Genomic DNA, 19,876 nt, shown 5'->3' with positions numbered 1-19,876 from the left:
AACCGCTCTGACAAACAGGTTTTTTTGTCTATTATATGAGCTCTGTTTTGGATGCCATGTTCAGTAGCCTTATCTCCTGCTAAATAAAGTTTTCCCACCTGCTCAACTCTGAAGACTGACCGCCGCCAAAATCTGTAAAGATCATTTCAAACTAAGCTAAATGGTGACACGACAGTGTGCGTAGGCCTGTAGTTAGGTGTAGCAATTCAAACTGACCTGCATCCATCCAAAACAAGTTGCTCCTCCTTCAAACCTAATTTTTTTACTTGAAATCAGCTAGAAAAAATGACAAACTGAAGTTTATTTTATTTGCAAGTTAATACCACTGGCTCAGCAAATCTAGTGCAATTTGTTTTGGGGGTTGTCTTTTTAAAGAAATGCACTACGGCCTGGGAAGATGAGTTCCTGCCTGGAGGAAGCCCTTTTATTATTGCTGCAGAAAACAAAGCCTGGCTGAGTTTGATGTTCCAATGTGTTTGTTTTTTTTCTTTACTGAAAGCCACAAAATGCTTCTTGCTGGGTTTTTTGTGTACATAAACATTGTCAAGCTGTGAAAGAAAATGGCTGAAGGTGTGCTGTTGTATAAAAGGTGAGCAATAAAAGTATCTGTATGTTCCCTTTGCTTTAGTTTCTTTTCCTTCTTGGTAGTAAAAAGCTACAGTAGCTGGGAATTCGTGGGGATTTCTGTCTGCATCTATTTTACATTTTAATCTATTTTAGATGTTCTAGTTGTCCCAGCTGTGCTGTGCGTTCTGCCCCCAAGAAGCTGTCAGAATAGGAGTGGAGGGGAGGAATTGGTCGTCAGTTGCTCTGAGTTTTCTGTTCTTCCTCCTGAACTGCTGTAACCTCTGGACAGGTTATGCTCCTGAATTATGCTTTCCACTGTTGTGGAAAATGTAAGTTCCTGCTGCTGTGCTGGGGTTGGTGCAACAGAGGCTGTGCTGATGGCAGGCGCTCTGGCTCTCTGAAGTGCCCTTGGGGCTGTGTCCAGGGGGATGCAGGCAGGAGGTGTTCCTTGGTTTACAGAAATGACACTGGCATTTGAAACGATCTGTGTAATGCTGGTGTTGCTGCAATTCAAGCTAATAATGTAAATATGCTGATACACATTGTGTAGGACTGATTTCCCTTTATTTCATTCCTTGATCAACCTGAACATCTCCATTTATTGTGGCCACTAGGTGCTGCTCGTGGTCCACAGGTTGGAAGCGAAGGTCTCTGTGAAAGGCACTTGAGAATCTGACTTAATGTCTCTCTATTTTTTTATATTTCAAACAAATTTATCAAGCCTGCTGAGGCAAAAGTTTTCCGTATTGAATCTAGGTCTTTGAGGGTCACTGATATAGATCTGTCTCAGCATAATACAATTCAGATAGCTGCATTCATACAAAAATAATTACTGGGTTTTTTTTTAAGAATTAACATCCCTACAACTGGGTCAGTCCTGAACTAGTAAAGGCAGAGAGACTGTCAAGAGTTAAAGAGCATTATGCTGGCAGTGCAATATCTTCAAGTTGACAGCTTCTGCTTTTCTTCATGCTGCTCCTCCCTGTCAGGAGGCTGGTGTTTTGTGGCAGTGCAGCCGAGTGCTGCAAACTTGTTCCTAGCAAGAGGGAACCCCGGGGGCTCTTCAGAGAGCCTCTGGTTGAGTTGCATCAGCACCTTCAGAGGCTTCATTCTGTGCTAGAGCTGCCAGTTTCTCTGCAAGGCTGTGGCTGTTGCTGCAGTGGATAGTCTCACTTTTGCACCCTGTGACATGGTGAAATGATGCTGGGGTGGGTTAAGAGCACAGAGCTTCCCCTTCCCCCTTATTCCAGATCGTTTGTTCTCCTCAAAATATGTTGCTGCTTCTTCTCCCTCTTCCAGGACATAGGGTAAGCTGACTCCCACTTTGTTGCTGTTTGAGGGGGAAAGTTTGTAAAAAACCAAAAAAATTCAGAAAAACGCAAAACAGGAGGTTTTACTCTTCCAACAGGAAAGAAAACACTTTGCTTCTGCCAGCTGTTGTTTTTCCTTACTCTATTGTTTCCTCCTAGTGTGCTGTGACTTCTTTGTTCTCCAGAGAAAACAAGCTTTGTATATGTGGAGAGAGCAGTTTGATTAATGGAAGCAAACAGCCGCTGCTTTGTTACTGTCTGTATGATGCTCTGATATTTACTGTTCTCCAAACATGATTCCCGCTGCACTGGAAGGAATCTCTTAACCGGAAGCTGGGAGAGGAGAGATGGCTTGTGGAGATTATTAGACTTGTGGTGGATTGGATATGTGTGCTCGATTTCATTGAGCATCATGACCGAAAGCAGAACTCCAGCAGATCAAGAAGGCAATTAAGCAATTATACAGGGGAACAAAGCGTTCTTCCTTTTACCCACCGTTGTTCTCGCCACTCTTCTTCCACAAGCTTTGGGCATCTTGGTCTGATTTTCCATCTGCCTTTCTTCTGTAGCAACTTTTGTTTCCTAAAGGCTTCACTTGCATTGCCCTCCTGTTCTGTCTCTTAGGATCACCGTCTCAAGTATTGTCCTTGTGCAATAAAATAACAACGGGGAGCAGGACACGTCGGGCACGTTAGCATTTGACTTAGAATACCATGATCTGTATGCACTGTGGTCACGGTTGGGTTTTCCCTGCAGGTCTAAGGAATGGATAAACATTTATTCCTTTCTGTGTGCAAAACAAGGTAACAAGGGAAAAGGCATCAAGCTGAGCTTCCACCGTGCATCGCTTACCCCAGGAAGCCTTTTTGCTTATAGCTGTTCCCGGAGTAGTTTACCTTTTGTAGGATTGGTGTTGGCTGGTAATCCCTGTCTGGCTTCATGAGATTCCTCCGCTTCTCCAATCAAACCCCTGAATTGTGCAGCTTCATGGTGATGTGCCACTACAGCTGGTGGACCCCAGAGGGGCTCCTCTAGCTACGGGTCGGACTTCTCAGAGCTTTTGGGCTACCTGGTGGGGCCTTTGACTCCATTAAACTGCTGTTTGCATCGGAATTAATGAAAGTGGCAAGTGCCTCAACCAACCTCTGGCCTAACTGGAAACTTGACGCTTACCAGTCAGGTACCTAAGACAGAACTGGGAAGAAGGGAAGCAAGATTCATGTCAGTAGATAGTTGTGAGAAGCGGCTGAAGCTTGAGAAGTCCAGTGGTGTAAGAGTATTCCCTGTAACGGGTTGTGTGCCTGGGAAATGGAAATGAAAATGAAACTGTGCTGTGGGAAGAGCTGAGTGGGGAGTAAGAGGGTTCTCAGGATGACCTGATGGCTCTGCTGGGTGTCCGAAAGGCTTGTGAGGTTCTCAGAGCACTAGCAGTTCATTAACCTCACAGGGAGCTGAATTAAGGCCAGCACACAAAGCCTGTCTGCTCATCACACGTGATTTATTCGTAGCTCTGCCATATTCAGGACTGCAGGAGAGAGTCTTGGCGGTGTTGCTGCTGAAGACTGTCACGCGTGTGATCCTGATTCCTCTCCGAACTTCTTATTTTCCTTGGGCAGCAGGGATGCTGCAGAGGTACGTGTGCATCCTTAAGGTGTTGACTATGACTTAGCAGTCCCAAAAAAGCTGGCTCACACTGAACTGCCGTGCTCAGCCTCCTAGCCTACCCTTAGGTTGGAATCACACCAGTGTTGTGATGGCAGAGCAGTACACCGAGGTGGATGTGAACCACTGTTTCCTCTGCGTAGGCTCTTAAAATACTCCCTCTGCTTGTTTGTTTCAGGTTATGCCTTTTCAAAAGGACACAAACTGCAAAAGCAAGGACTAACACCAGCTGTAAACATTGCCTTCTCCCCTCTTTGGCCGGAAATAAGTCGCACCTCCAATGGCTTAACAAACAAGGGTTGAAGGGAAAAAATATTTTTCTCTTGTGTTTACTCTGCTTTTTACAGCTCTGAGTGCTGTCAGTGTCATTGTTTCCCCTTTATTGTCCAGTGATTTCCCCTCTTGTCCACGTGGGTCTTTCCCACAACAGAGGAGAGAAAAACAAGTACAAACAGTAGGAAAACGCTATTGTAAAACCAAAGAAAGAGGGAGTCTGCCTGTGCTGTGGGCAGGTGGAAGGTCATAACTCGTTTTCACACATGAAGCAGAGATGAAGGTGATAAGGACCCTTTAAACTTTCCGGCATTGGCTTAACTCATGGAAAAAGCAGACTTTTTGGCTAAATTTCATACTGCCCCAGCAGTAGCCTTTTGCTGATGGCTTTTCTGTCTCCTCGGACCAGATTGTCAGCTGCTGTAAACACCACTTTCGAGTTCAGCACACAGAGTTTCCAATGAGTTTAGCCTGTTGGCTGCAGTTCTTATTTTGAAAATCCAGTTCAGATCAGTGCTGATAACTCAAACTTCTTCCAAAGTTGCATCTGTTTCTCCAGTGTCCCCATGTGGGCCAACTCTGTTGTCAAGACTCTCTTGAGAAATACTTGGAGCTATTTTTCGTGCTGCACAGAGGCCCATCAGTTAGCAGGCTGATGCTGAATGAAGCAAACCTTGGTTAGATTTTTTTTTTTTTTTTTTTTTTTTTTGCTACAATGATCATGAAACAACAAGCCCTTGTTTCTCCTGTCTCTTGTGCCTCCACAAAATCTGCATTCAGATTTCCTTTCTTGCTTCCTTCCTTCCCCCTCTGCTCGGTCTCCGTTGGGATCCCCTTCCATTCTCGGTGTCACGTAGAGGGGGAGAGCTCTCTTAGCATGCTTCTTTCCACGCTTACTGTCTGTTATTTGTTCTCTGGGGTTTTTTGGTGGGTTTTTTCCTTTGTGTCCAGGATCCTTCACATGCAGCTATTTCCCATACAGGTGCCTGAAGCTTGTGGAGCTGCTGTCTCAGGCCACAAGGACCCTCCTGTGCCTGCTCAGGCTGTCCCGGGAGGAGATCTGGAGCAGAGAGCTGCAGTTCAAACTTGGTTTTGCATTTCACTCTGAGAGAGCCAGGTAACCCCTGGACTCTGCACAGCACTCAGGGCTGCTCCATAAAGTTGTCAGCAAGGCTGAAGCTCCCTCATTTGCCACACAAGGCTTTGCAGAGGTTTTACACAAGCCCAGAAAGTCCTTGTGGCTAAATCATCTCCTATAGGGTCTACCCCAGCACTTGCATTTTTCACCTACTCTTGCTGCTTGTATTCTTTGGCATTTGCAGATCAGGCTGTAAATGAGGTTTCACATCATATTCCTTCTTTCCACTGTGTGGTGGTTTTTTTGTTTGTTTGGATTTTTTTTTAAACAACCCCTTCTTCTCCCCCCGGTTTCTTAGAAGATCCTGAGACAGGGGAGAATGGATGTGGCAGAAGTATCTAGCATCACGTGGGATTGTATCTCGCTTCAGCTACTTCATTAATCCAGTACTCTTGTCATTCTGACCTTTTTTCTTCTGTACACTTTCCTGGAATTCCTCTACTTCTAGGAGGAAGGATTTTGCCAAGACTAGCAGAGGCACATAGCTCAGGAACTGGGATTGCTGATAGGTTTTGCCTTTTGTTAAGCCTGGGTAAGCGAACAAGAAATTCTTTGTTGCCTTGCCCAGGCTGGGGAACTAAAAGGTTTGGTGTGTTTTTTTTTTTTTTTTTTTTTTTTTTTTTGTGAGGTGAGGAAAAGTCTTGCCCCGTGTTCAGAAAAAGATGTCAACTTGAGGTAAGGAGAGAAAAAGATTTTTTCATTTCATGTATTCAAACTGCCTCCAAGCTAAAGAGCTCCTCTTATACCAACTTCTTAAAATGTTAATTCACGCTTTATCAGCTCTCCCAACTCAGGTGCTCCCTGTGGAACTAGAAGATGAGTGTTCTGCTGCAAACAGCCTGTTTAATGGGATTTTTGTTTGTTTGTTTTAATTATTACATTGTCTATGATGAGTCTGTTCCTTTTGGGGGCCTGGGGGGTTGAAAAAAACGCTGTATTTCTACCTAGTGTCTTTTTTCTCAAATTTTCCAATGGCCTTGGAAAATTTGCCAGCAACACACTCTCAATGTTCCCCTTCTTGAAATGCCTAAAGCAAAGGGTTTCCAGCAGGAGCAGGTGCTTGAATTTTTTGGTTAATATAAGTCCTTCTCCTTGTACCCACCAATATTTTGCTTAGAAGGATGAGCTGCGTGAGCCTGCCGTCTGTGCTTGCTCTGCAGCTGCTGCCCAGGTAAGCACCTAACTGCCCCAAGCCACCAAAATACATCCTCACTGGAGATGATGCTTTCATTAAATCTCTGCAGTGGGTTGAATCTTGAACAGTCTAATTGCAAGTAGAATGGTCCCCCAGAAAGGGAGAGCTGCTTCCGTAGAAGACATCACTTTTCTTGCTTGACTGGGAGTCTGTGCCTTGATGACAGTATACGTGGAAAAAAAAAACCCGTGTCCTTGAAAAGGCCTTCTTCTGGAAAATATGGAGCACCTACCCTTTAGAACAGTTTATGCAAGAAGCTTGTAAAAATCTTGGGGAGTGGGTACGTGAGAAGATAAGATCATGTACGAGAAATGTTCTTATCCAACCACACAATGAAGATGGGCATGGTTTGTAGACCTGGTAGGAGAGCAAGAGTTCCAACTAACTTCTAAAATCGCGCAAGAAATAGTCTGAGATCTACAGATTTAAAACTCTTACGTGATGTTAAGGGTGAAGTTGCATGTGAACAGTTCATTTATAAAGCGTTAACAGGCTTATCTCAGCAGACCCATCAGCAGCCTGGCTCATAACCAAGTGTCTCTATTCAAATTCTCATTTTCATCGTGTGCAAGCCACGTGCTGTAACGGTAGCTGTGCGGTCAGCCTGTTGTGACCTGTCACCTGCCCCACCACGGGAAATAAAGACTGTATTTTCGCTAATGCCTGTTCTTTGCCCACAGCAGTAAGAGTGAAGGATGCTTCTGGCCCTCAGCCGAGCTTGGAAATCAGTGCTCCCTGCAGAGCTTATTTCTCTGAATTTAAAACACTAAAAGCATGTTCTTTTTTTTCCCCCTCTCATGATTTACCATTGTTACTAGTTGTGTTGGAAAACAAAGGAAATCTGCAGGACTGAAGATGCCAACCTGAGCCGGCATCGTGCAGTCGCGGTGCAGATTACGGTCACATTACCCCCGAGGAGGGCAGCTGTCAGCTTTGTTTGGGAAAGTCCTCTCTGGTCTTGAGGGCTTATAAATTGGTGGAGGGTGCAACAACTTCAATTTTGTAGGAAACCTTCTAATCAGGTTGCTTTAATTTAGAGTGTGTGCTCTGTTTAGTGTGTGTATGGACACACCTATTTTTGTGGGGAGATGGGGTAAGAATAATAACGCGTGTATGCCGATGGGGAGCGCACCTTTCAGATTTGAGCTGGGTGCTGTTTGGTGGTTTTCTCTCTTTTTCCAGCTGAGGGCTGTGCTCCTTAAGTAACGTAATGCTTTTGAGACATGCTCCTTCAAACCTGCTTCTTGGGCCGTTACCCATTCAGGTGCTGTATCCTCCGTTAGCCAACTGATAATTTGAAGGTCGCTTTTCCGTACATTTAGTCTTAACACGTGCAGGCTGCTAACCTGAGAAAAATGTATCACATACGTACACGCAGTTAAAACGAAGGTGTTTATTACATGCTCATTTTACCATACCCAGCACTGGCAGGGAGGACCCCTCTCCCATGCAGTGTAACCAGACATACGTGTGACATTGTGTCTCGGAATTCCTTCAGTCCCAGCCCCATGCTGTCTGCTTGAAGGATCCCCAGTCTGGGAACTGGTATCGCTGTGCTGGACATCAATACGCTCACTGTAGCAGTGGAAACACGGCCAGAATTAAAAACCCCGGGTGTGCAAAGAATTTCAGCAGAGAGGACTTTGTGAAAGATTTTGGTTTTGAGATTTAATCAGTATACACACCTACTTTTAAGGAAAAATCATTACGAGCCTCTGGAAAAGGAGCGTTATCGAACAAACTTAGATGCTTGGCTTCTGTCCTCACCATTGTTGTTGCTGGCAGACATACTGAAATGATGCAGGATATCTAAAGGAGGCCAAATATATCCTCACTGGTGTGTAGAGGAAGTTTCCACGAAAGTCATAGAAGAGAAAACACCGAGCGCAGAGATCCGTTCTGCTGTGGCCGGGTGATGTTCATCCAAATGGCTTACTGGTGAGCAAATAAATAGTGCTTCATCACACCTTCCAGCGCAGAAAACAGGGCAATGGTTGAATTAGAAAGTACAAAAGACAGGAACACTTCTCATGGCCGAATGTGGTCTGTGACAGTCCATCAACGCTTGCTGTGTTGCAGTTGTCATCTTCGTTTTTCTGTGCTTCAGCGAGAGCAATCAGCTATCCTGTAACCAAAAGAAAACAGGCGCTCACATGCCTATTGACCTAAAGATGGTCATTAAAAGCACAAGGCTTGGGAGGTATAAACTTTATGGGTGACAGCAGCAGAAATCAGCCCAATACCCTGCCCTAGCCTGGATCCCTGTAGTTATCAACGCCACGAAATGTGGTCAGATAGCCACCAGGCTGCTTTAATGTTTTTTTAAAAAAGAAAAGTGCCCCACTCCTAAAAGCACATACTGACACCAAGAGCCAAACCCCCAGTTACGGTGTTAAAGGCACACCGCAGTGTAGGAGATGGGTATCTGGATGATTTGTCATTCTTCTGAAAGGAACTCTTGTGCAAGAAGCAATAGCAAATTTGAATGAAAAAACATCCTGAAGTTCATAACAGAACCTCATGAGACCTCAGACTCTAGCAGCTTTTAAACTGTTTTGGCTTCTTCTGCAACTCACCTCAGATTCTTGTCTTTCTGGGAGTGTTTCGATTCCGTTGTGATCCCGTACGTGTTGTGGGGCCTCAGCTTCCAGCTCTACGTCAGCCTGCGTGTTGGGCTTTTCGTTCTCCCATTTTGCAAAGCCTTTGTTCTTCCCGGCTTTGCCGTGGAACTTGGACTTCATTTTGGGGAAAGTATGGGAACCTGAATCGTTCCAGCCCGGCTCATGCCACAGTGGTTCTGTCTGGGTCGCTTGGCTGGTGGTTGCCCTCTGCAGCCTCACCGAAATTTTCCGCGAAGAGCCGGTGACGAGGGTGATAGCTCTGCCATCGAGGTCCTGGTGCTCTGCAGCAACACTGGGAAACTCAAATACTTCATCTTGGACTGAAAGAGAATGGGGAATTGTTTATTTTAAATAGTCTACTCCAAGATTTTTACAAGAAGATAACTTAAGCCTGGGGCGGGGAGGGGGGGAAGTACATGTGCCTTGATATAGAGGAAAAATTGATGGCAGCGAGGACACTGTCTGTTAGAAGGGGTTCCAGAAATAAAACCGAAGCGAAAGTGCTCTCACCTGGAGGCAGAGACGGACTGCTAGGCAGCGAGCCGTGGTTGCTGCCTACTGAGGTTCCTCTGGAAAATTTCCTGCATGCCAGCACAAGCAGGTCTCTGCATTGCTTATGGCAGTTGGCACCACAATCTGTAAAGAAAGGAATTGGCAAATCACCAACTGGAACGCCACAGCTATCCCGTAATCCCTCAGGGCTATTAGCAGACAGATACCAGGAGGGACTTTGAAGGAACAAATACTTTGACAGAAGGTGTGAAGGGCGTTACAAAAACCGGACCATTTCCGTGGCAGCCATCAATAGAAATCTGGCAGCGGGAGGGAAGAGGAGGATGATATATTAATCAGAAATTAGTCTCAGGGAGGAGACCTGGAATTACTGGTATGATCCTGTGTATGCCATGCATAAAGCTTTTGCTTTTATGAGTCTCCAAAAAAAGGTTGGTTTTTTTTGTTTGTTTTTTCTTTTTTTTTTTTAAATTTTGTCCCAGTATGGCCCATGAAAATAAACAACCTTGGTCAGAAGACACTGGAGCATCCATACTCCAAGCCTCTGGAGGGACAGCTGGAGGTCAGTGTAGACCACTGTGGGTTAAAACTAAGTGGCTCAGCAAGCAACATGAGCACAGAGAAAGCTCTGTGGACATTTATTGTCCACCTGGGTGGAACTGGCCGAGTGCCTGCACCCCTGGCCTCTGCTGAGCTTTGCACCTCGCTGCAGATACAGCCAGCACTAGGTACGTCTAAGGGTGACTGCAGGATGGATCTGATCAGCAAGAAAGGGACAAAGGCTGGAGGATGCGTGCCCCAAACACAGGCTCTCTCTCCTCTGTGTCCCTTGCCCTTGTTTGAAAATTTCTGTCTCCCTTGGTTCTCTGCTGCTGTTCCATCACCTAACATTTTCTCCCAGGTGAGCCGTTGCCACAGCGTTGTGTTTATAACTCTGCTGAAGGAACCCTTCTGCTCAGGGCAGCAGCTCCAGCATGATGGGTGGGAGTTCTGGTTCCTCCCATCACCTCGTTCATGTGACTAATGCAGAAGAACCTGCCCAGCTGTGGTTTTGTCTCCCCTAAAGGTCAGACCCCCCCCTCAAATACAATAAAGATCCCTCTTGGCAGTGGAAAACCTCTTTCATCGCTTTTAGACCACACAGTCTGGCTTTTTCTCATTATCCACAGCACCGGCATGAGCAGCAGACCTAACAGATGAAGTCCCTCCTTTCCCCACTGGCAGTGTCAGAGGTTCAGAACAGAAGGTGACAGGTCTGTGCTCAGGGGCAGAAATCATCCCTAACGGGTGCAGCACTCGAGCGATGCTGGCCCACGAGCTGCTGCGACAAAGGGCAGGCACTAACTACGCTTGTTGACCGCTTTAAGAGCTGAGCGAGCGGCTCTGCTCTTGACTCTACAGAACCCCTTTTGCTCTCTCCCCACTGTTACAAGCAATGATGCAGGACAGAGCTCAGCTTTCATGTCTGGAGTTGAGTTCACAGGGCTGCTGTGGCAAAGCACTATTTCCCTTTACTCATCCTACAGTAAAAGTACAGACCACAGCCAGCCCCTTCGGAGCTGCTCAGGTGACAGCAATCAGCTGAATGACACATGTGAGTTTAGCCATGGACATCTTCTCCACCCCTCTCTGAGCAAGAGATGTTTGCGGCTGGAGAGGGAGACAGGAATACGGTGTATCCTAAAAACCAATCCTTCTGGGAGCCAGTGTGAGACTAAGGGAAAAGAGTACACAGAAATGCAACAGAATACAGCTGTGGAATCCCCGTTCCCCTGTGAATAACTGAGATGCAGCTACAGCTGTGAAAATGAACCATGCTGCAATCTTCAGCCAGCTGGGCTGCTTGAGAAATAAACAGGTCCAGGATTTTAAAGCCAATGAGGACCATGACAATGTCATTCTTAGTCTGACCTGCTCAATGTGGTACAAATGCTGCATAAAAAATTAAACATTGTATGAAAGCAACAGAGAGGGAACGGTAAAAAGTAACTGTAAGAGCTCTAGGATTTTTTTTTTAAGTTGAATGTCTGCAGAAGATTTTGCAATTATATCTGCTGGGCAGTCTAGAAATTAAATATTTCTCTATTTCCAGCTCAGCCACCATGGCGTTGCAAGGCCAGTTAGGCTTCAACTAGCGGCATGCGGATGTACATGACAGACAGCGCTGCCAGCAGACCTTTTCCTGACCCCAGGTCTCCAAGATACATTTCAGGGTGTCTTGGTGTTAGGATGAGGATGCTTGGTTTGCAAAGATGCAAGGTCTTTGGTGGTAGGAGGTAACACCTCCTGGAGTCAGTGCTGTCACACAGAGCCGGCGCGTTCCTCCTGCCTGCTGTCCCCCTAACGCAGGGACATTCCATAGCTGTCACTGTTCACAGACAGTACCAAGTGTAGAAGCAAAATTTGGATGACCAGATTAATTTTAGTAAAAAATACAGTTAACCACCTCCTTGTGCTAAAACCCACCACCTATAGCTTGGAAAAAAAAAAAAAATCCATGCAATATTCCTTTACCTTTGCATTTGTAGCCTTGTTTGATTATACCCCAGAGCTGCAAAGAAAGACAAAAGAACGTCAAGGAATCAGAAAAGAAAGCTGGAAGGAAAACAAGGTCACAATGAGGAAGTACCAATGGCTACAAAAGCACAAACAGGATACAACTGCTCTTAACACCCTTCCTGTCAGGCAGACCTCCCCCTTTCGTTGTGATAAGGCTTGGGTGGCTTCCCCCTTATTTCTGCTACTTACAGTGAGACTACCAGAGACACACATGACATCTGGTCCCGGGAACAGGTGAAGAATTGCCATCATCTCAAGCTTCCCGAAACCAGCAGAGCACGTTCTGCAGCTAGGCTCGCTTAATATTATCCGTGATGGATTTTCCAGCCTACATCCATTCTTCAGACACACAAATGACCCATGCCAGTCAAACACAGCAGAAGAAAACACCACTGGGAGTAAAAATTATGTTCTTCATTCCCATACTGGTCCCCAGCACACTTAGCCACAGCAATCTGATTTGTCCACCTGACTTTTTCCATTAAAACAAAAGTTAAAGACTGAAACAAGCAGAAAAGCCACTAAATTCCATCTGTGCCTCCTCCCAGAAGCTGTCCTTGTTGACGTACATAACAAACACCTTCCAGGAGGCAGCGTGTGCAGTCCTGCTTTTGGGAAGCTTTCATTGCAACATGAGCAGGATTGCTTGGAAGTAGGAAAATTCCCTAGAAAATTGTTATCTACATCCTCAGAAGTGCTGTATCTATTTGTGGCATTATAAAAACAAGAACTTTGAGAGGCAGAGAGGGGAAGGGGCAGTTTTTCCCACTCTGGCGTTAAAGGGGGAAAAAAAATAATCAGTGACTCCAGTGTTTATTTATCCTGAACTCATTCGAAACATTACCAGGGAGGGAGAGCACGTCCAAGGAGTTGAAACTGCACGTGGCTCCTCACCGTATTTATAAGAATCCATGTGCAATGTGCAGGGCATAAATATGGACATTAAAGAAATGTTCAAAAGGAGACCATTCAGAATACAAAAGAATGAAAGAAACAGAATAGGGAGGTTGTGAGCGGAAAAAAAAAAATCCATACACTGCACAAAAGAATTTGCAAGAAAAAAATGGGGGCTTGGAGAAAGCGAAATAGATTAGACAAGGTAGAAGAACAGTGAATAAAAGAACAGAAGGGACAACAGTGGAAGAACGGTCCATAGACAGCCTGCTGCTTGCTCTCTCCCTGCCAGTGCTGTACAGATGCACAGTGAACACAGTTGCTCTGCTCAGGCAGTGAGAACGGAGCCTCCCAGCCCCTCTTGGAAAAGCAGCAATGATTTTTTTCCCCAAGCCTCTTAGCCCTGTACCTTCCTCCCACTCAAAGGTGGCACCACCGTGGTGGTTACCCACCGCAGGGAAAGCTCAGCTCAAGTGCCCTGTCACGAATTCTGACCTAAAGCTTTGAACCTGTCTGACACAGCTTTGCTGCAAAGCTGGCTTGAGCGAGCTCCAAGGTAAGAGGATCTGTGCAAATTCAGATTCCAAAGCTCAGAGGGACGGCTGGTCACCTACCCCGCCACGTGGTGCAACTCAAGCCGTGGGACGGAACCATGGCTGGCCATGGGCGTATCAATTTCACGTTGCTTAGCGGCAGTAGGTTTTAGCTTGACCTTTAAAGTTCATATCATTCCAATAACAGCTATTTTATTGAATACTGTGTGCATTGCACGATCACGTCAAGTCATCCTGCTGCGCGGTCAGCGCACAGTATTTTGGCTGTGAATCAGTGCATCCGTTTGGAATTAGGTTTCCACCCGTGGATGAGCAGCACTGAAACGCACAACAAATACCCAGCAGATTCTGTAGCTGGTTCCTGTCCTATCAGCCCAACTCATCCACAGGACAATGTCAATGACTTCAGCGAGTTGACAGGAAAAATGACCTTATTTCCATTCCCTGTACAACGCCTTACTCATTTGTATTCCTGCACTGGATGTAATCAGGGAGACGTGACAAACCCAACAATGGCCAATTAGCAAATTGATGCAGGAGAAAAATAGCTGGTGGAGAGGACATTGCAGGGCAGTCCTCATGCCTTGCTTTGCTATGGAAGACTTTCAAACATGAACCGAGTGTCACAAACACAATGACGTGTGACCCCCCCACTGCCCCACCAGTCTGCTGGAGCCATCGGCTCAAGAGCCCATCAGCACGCTCCTGAATCAGCAGTGACCACGTTGCCTCTGAGGTTTTGGCAGTTCTAGCGGAAATAGGTGGAATTCCTTCTTCCCTGTGGCCTTGATCAGCAGCTGCGATAGGGACCGTGAAGGAGACCGATGTGTCACAAAAGCAGCGAACGGAACATGGGAGCATGAGCGAGAGCAGGAACGCCAGAGCTGGTCTGAGAGGGGGCACGGTTTTGCACTTAGCAGTGCTACTTTCAACCACAAAGAAATATTACTTAGTGGAAAAGTTCGCGTAGTATAAGCTGGAGGTTTTGCTGCCGGTAGCAGAGGCAGATCTGTGCTGGAGAGCAGGGACAATGCTCTGAGTTTACACCCTGTGCGTGGCCCTCTGCCCCACTGCCCAGCTGGCTGGATGTGGACATTTGATTTCAGCCGAGTGCGGGCACTAAAGTAACCTTTAAATCAGAGTCATTCCTCTTTCTTTACTATACTTGAAGTGGAAAAGTTGGGGAGGTTTACGAGCAACACAAGCGGTCACAAAACCAGCCATCTGGCACTGAGCGCCCTAATAAGGGGCATCTGGTAAATTATGGCTGAGAGAAAAAAACCAAAATAAATCAATCAGAGAAGTTCTTATTGTACAGAACTGCTGGAAGCACTTTTGATTTCTTGACCAAATTGGAAGATCTGTTAATTCAACAGAGAAAGGATTAAGGCTGCTGTGGCCATTCAGAGAACTATGAACACTGCTGTGTGCAATTTCCTGAGAAAGAACGGCTTTTGCTTCATCTACATCCTCTGTTCCAGACACCCACTTTTCCTTTAGCTTGTTTACATGGGAAATCAAGCCAAATGAAAGAACTTAAGATAAACCAAGTAAAGCCATTCATATAGTCTCTAATATCCTTCAGCTAACATAATTTCTCCCCCCCTGCTCCCCGCAATGGCAATTCTTACAAATTCAGGAACCACTAACCCAAAACAATAGCACAGCTACACCATGAGTAAATGGTTTGTACCTCCAAATGCAATGAGATGCTTGGCCAGGAGACTGTAGCAATGTGTGGAGCCAGTCTCACCCTGCCTAAGTTAAAGGGTAAAAACTTGTGTTTAATATATACTATAATTAAAAACATACTTACAAATCCTGCACAGTGCTCGCAGAACGTTGGCTTAAGATAGGTCATCTCCTGAAAGTTATGAATAAACCCTGGTCCCATTTTACACTGGAACTGGGATTTAGCTCTCAGAAAGTAAGCCATCATTTCTTCTTTGCTTATAAGACCATCTCTGTTAGGGGAATAAAAGGTAGAGTAGATGTGTCGCTGCTCAGAGCACTGAACAATTCCGGATTTTCTCATTGCAAAAAGCACGCGTCACACAAAGCAGATTATTTGAAAGAGCTGCAACAGTCCTGGCAGGAAAAAAACCTTAGAGCCTTTGTGGTTCTTATCCTTCATTAAAGAGCAAACACTGAACCTACAGCATGGACCTTGGTTTCCATCTGCTCAGGGCACAGACCAGGGCGCTGAGTGAAGGATCCTGACTTACTGCTCACACAGACCAAGCGGTTACGCCCCTGGCTGACCACCAGCCTTGACAGCCAAAGAGATTCCGCACAAGAAGAACTAACCAGCCCAACTGGCTAGGAAATATATATTATATATACCTTCTGGAATATTTGTTACCCCCTCTCTGTTACGTACACTCATTTCCACTGTCCCGTATCCAACTTCTTTGGTTCATCAGTCTAATGCCTGGTCTGGATACAGCATCTCCACTGCAATTTGACGGGCCTCTAGGGGTTTTGACTCAGTAGGAATTCCTCACTAAGCTATTACATAAAAGATTTTTTAAAGTACCAGGTAAAGCAGGACTCCAGCCTGGGTGGGCTTATAGAACTGACTACAGCATCAGAAGTTAAATGAAAACAGAATTCAGCCTTCAGTGGTCTTAGTTCCTTAAGCGAGATGTCAGACACAAGAAGCTTGGGAAATGCTGTTTCTTCAATGTTTCATTTTCGTGAGTTTTTAAATTGAAAAAAAAACCCCACAAAGAAATCTCTGAACTTACTGGTCTTTGTCCAGCACACAGAAAGAGTCCAAAAAGGGGAAGTTGGCAGCTATACTTTCGAAGTCTTCCTGAGAAATATAGCCATCGTGGTCATGATCGTAGTTCCTAAAGACAGACTGGGAAAAAAAAAAGAAATTATTATCCTAATATCTAGCCTATCCTGAATCTATACCATCTCTTCAACCTTATGATTACGCGTAACTCAATGTTCAACATTACTAATCAGATGCTCTGTTTTGTTTCTTTTATTCCTACTTGGTACTTCAAGATGCATATTTACTGGGCTGTAGGTTTTTTAGGGAAAAAATGGGTAACTTTTAAAGAGAACCTGACCTCAGTATTTATCTCCACACCTCTTCAGACACAATTATTCTTGCTTTATTTTTCTTCTTTATTGGAAATGTCACTAAAATTCTGCCCCATGTGACCTATTCCCTTTGCTTCATTAAGTCGCTTTTTAATCACAAAAAAAGAAATAAACCCAAAACTACCCAACAGCAGCTTTCCCATGAGTATTTCAGATGTTTTTGGCTTCACTTCTCTTTTTAGTTGGTCACCTCTGCTCTGACACAGGACCGTTTCAATCTCATTTGTTTGCTAATACTTTGACATCCAGATCTCGAGCCTCTGCATCTAACAACCATTCCCTCCCATCAACCCACCCCAGCTCACCACTAAGTAAAAATAGATATGGGATCACATTTAAAAGTTCACATAAAGTGGTGGAAGCCCTCCTTAGCTGCTAAGGAATTCCTATATTCTGTCTTGCTGATTGCAGAGATGTGCAAGGGGTGTTAAAGCTACACGTGACGCTGATGGGAAAAACGTGTCCAAGTCAAGGTGACTATCTGAAAGACACACGTCGAAGCACAAGTTTGCTTGATGAAGACAAGAATTTAATATCCTGAGTCCTCTGAAAGTTGTTTGCATTGTCCTTGTTTTAAGGAGAATGTGATGAAGCCAATTTCTAAGCACCTATCAAATGACTTGTAAGCGAAGACTGGCAGACCTCAAAAATACATCAGGAAGGTTGGTTCCATCAAGAAGGGGTCAATACGCAAACCCAAGTAGTATTCAACACTATGAGTAATAAAAACTGGCTTAAAGCACGACTGAAAGCAGCTAGTAAATGGCAAAGATCGGCCGTACGTCCTGAACCAGGCCACAGTTGTGGAATGGGGGACTGCATCTTCACCACCCACAGGAAGAACAACCCCTCACTCTGCCCATTCTGGAGAAGTTAAGGAGTTGTGACAGGTTTCCTATTTAAACAAAATGTCAAAGAGGGTTTTGGATGTGGAGTGATTTTTATCAATGCATGTGGCACTGACAAAAGCAATACAGGAACAGCATGTGCAGTTCTGGCATCTCACATCAAGAGAAAAATGAATTTTCTGTTTTAAAAGACCACATACAAAAAGTAAAACACAAGATATATTTGAGGTCTGAGTGAGAGAACTGAAGAGTTTGTTTATCTTAACAACATAGCCCCAGTTAATGACCTGCAACACAGACGAGGTCACAATTTGACGGTTCCCCCTAGACTTAGTTATTAATTTGTAAAAAGCAGAAGAAAATATTGCTTTGTTATCTACAGCACGGTTCCTCTGCACGCTGCTCACATCACTGGAAGTCCCTTACACACCAACACAAGAGGCTCAGTCTCTCCAAAGACACTTGGTAGCGTTTGGGTTTGTTTGCATTACCTAACACGTCACCTTCCAAACTGGAGCTGGAAGATGCCAGCAGCCAGGCTTTGGACGCTCCTGGAATTTTGGCTCTTTTGCATCCAGAAACCTGCTTAGTAACCCCACCACTGACTGCAGGAATAAAAGAAATATTCCTGAAAGTATCAGTAAAAGCTCAAATTTTGTTATCAGATGTCTGAAATTCATCCCAACCATAACAATCCCTTGAAAAGTTTGTAATGAATTGTAGTAATGACAATGTCAAGTCTATTGTTCTCTTCAGCCAACATATTCTTCGAAATACTCACGTCCACCAGCTTTCGTATGTGCTTGTTAATGACCGTAGGGTCGGGTTTTGGTACCACTCCAGATGCCCACTCCAGTGGCACTACCGGCTTGTTGGGGGTCGTCGGGGAGGTAGGCTGCTGGGAGATGGATCAGAACACAAAGATTTTCAAATCTGAATTATGAAGTTTAATTTCATGTTAAAAACAGCTCTAGATGTTAGCACGACCCCCACAAACTGCTGGAGTCCCCGTGCTGTACCAGTGTGCTCAGCACAACATCAGGCCAGGTATTGCAGACGCAGAGGAAGGGGGAAAGGAAGGAGGGTCTCTGGATGTGGTGGCATCAGAACTAGGTGAGCCCAAAACCCTCTTTCCCAATACAGCCCTGGAGGAACTCCCCACCACAACCCTGCCTGGCCCCAGCTCCCTGCCGGAGGGACTGTGCCCGGGAGCCGTGGGAGTGACTCCGATGGCCTGGGCAGGTTAACGCTCCTGCTCTGTGCAGCACCAAGAAGAGAGCACGGTGCAGAAGCAGGGGCAGATTGTGCTCAGCATCCCTGCAGCTGAGACGTACCAGGATGCACAGCTTAATTCATCCAGGCATCCTGAGCAGAAGGGCCAACCCGTGACTTGCCCTGCAGATAACACCAGCCAGGCTGTTTTATTTTGAAAACAGCTTGGTCCTGACAAAACGGTGGCTGACTGCTCACTTGATGCGCAGAGCAGGCAACTCAACTCCCTCCATGCCACGGCGGTGCTTTGGGAGAAGCTCTGGCATGCAGCTCAGCTTGTTCAAGTAGAAAATATAGGATGAATCTGAACACAGTTTCAAAGGTTTCAAAAATCACCCGTTAGCATGAAAAATGCTGCAAGGCATACTGGCCTTCTCCTACATCTACAACCACAATTTTATTTCTGTATTTGAAATGCGTGCTATGAGGAAAGCTACTAACCAGTGTCCAGAGACTAACTAGCTGAATTGATTGAACGTCCAGAAACACTCTATCTGGTCATGCTGGTTGTGATTCAGCCTGTATCTCCTGCCTGTTTCACCAGCACAGGAAAAATGGTATCGCAGACTGAAAAAGCATTTTCAGATGGATGCAAACATCTGCGTATTTTGGCGTTGAAAGAAATTCTACTCAAAAGCAAAAAAAATCCATGTAAGTGTGCCTTCAGTACTGTACCAGGCAGGGTTGTCTTCTAGCCAACAGCTGTACTAGTAAAAACCCCCAACAAGACAATAACTAATGCAGAGGAAAAGCAGGACAGCGTGACAAGGAGATGCTATACTACACTGGTGGTCGTTCTTCAGTATTTTTTTAGGCTGCTTCACTGACTGAAGAGTCTCTTCCCAGTTTAACATCATGAAAGTCCTGCTCAAGTCCCCGTTGACAGCAGGCACCTATGCAAAGGTCTGCAGCAGCCTGAGGCACTCCCTCTGCAGTGCACCTGCACGGGAGTTGTACCAGTCCAACAATCAATCAAGGAGCAGTTGGAATGACATAACTACGCTGTCACATTGCCTTTGACAATTTTTTTCCACATACAAAAGCTCTACAGATTCTTTTCCCGCTAAAATATCTTGTGTGCTTTGGCACTGCATCAAAGAGAAGTTATGCTCCAGGCTTGGGTCGATTCAGCTGCAGCTTTGGACCCATCAGGCTGCTGCAGCGGCTCAATGTCACTGGTTACTCATTGATCACCACACAGAAGCCTCCCACAATTTCTGGGGACTGTTCAAGTTCACAGCACTGTTTATATCACTTTTGTCCTTAAAGCACAGGCTGGAGATCAAAGCAGTAACATGATAATTTTCTTCATTTAGAGCAGTGGCCCATTAGTCCTTCTACAACACAGAGCTGTAA

At 45.4% G+C, this 19,876-nt stretch overlaps 1 protein-coding gene across 2 annotated transcripts in view; it reads right to left on the bottom strand.

Annotated features, from left to right (window-relative positions):
- Window positions 1–7,804: 7,804 nt before the first annotated feature.
- RASGRP3 (RAS guanyl releasing protein 3 (calcium and DAG-regulated)) overlaps window positions 7,805–19,876 on the bottom strand; it is a 42,824-nt gene continuing 30,752 nt past the window's right edge. The window contains exons 11-17 of one of the 2 annotated variants that reach the window (XM_010073310.1): window positions 18,030–18,143; window positions 16,034–16,149; window positions 15,103–15,250; window positions 11,794–11,830; window positions 9,277–9,402; window positions 8,722–9,086; window positions 7,805–8,270 (exon numbers count right to left, since the gene is read on the bottom strand). In XM_010073310.1, the coding sequence (XP_010071612.1) occupies window positions 8,262–8,270; window positions 8,722–9,086; window positions 9,277–9,402; window positions 11,794–11,830; window positions 15,103–15,250; window positions 16,034–16,149; window positions 18,030–18,143 (915 nt within the window). In that variant the 3' untranslated portion in view covers window positions 7,805–8,261. Of the gene's footprint in view, window positions 8,271–8,721; window positions 9,087–9,276; window positions 9,403–11,793; window positions 11,831–15,102; window positions 15,251–16,033; window positions 16,150–18,029; window positions 18,147–19,876 lie in introns of both variants that reach the window. The other variant, XM_010073309.1, reaches the window with a different exon arrangement.

The sequence above is a fragment of the Pterocles gutturalis genome, unplaced genomic scaffold (assembly GCF_000699245.1).
Source record: "Pterocles gutturalis isolate BGI_N339 unplaced genomic scaffold, ASM69924v1 scaffold11382, whole genome shotgun sequence".
NCBI classification, from domain to species: Eukaryota; Metazoa; Chordata; class Aves; order Pterocliformes; family Pteroclidae; genus Pterocles; species Pterocles gutturalis.
The sequence above is the reverse complement of the archived record's forward strand: the minus strand, read 5'-3'. Positions and strand labels throughout refer to the sequence as shown.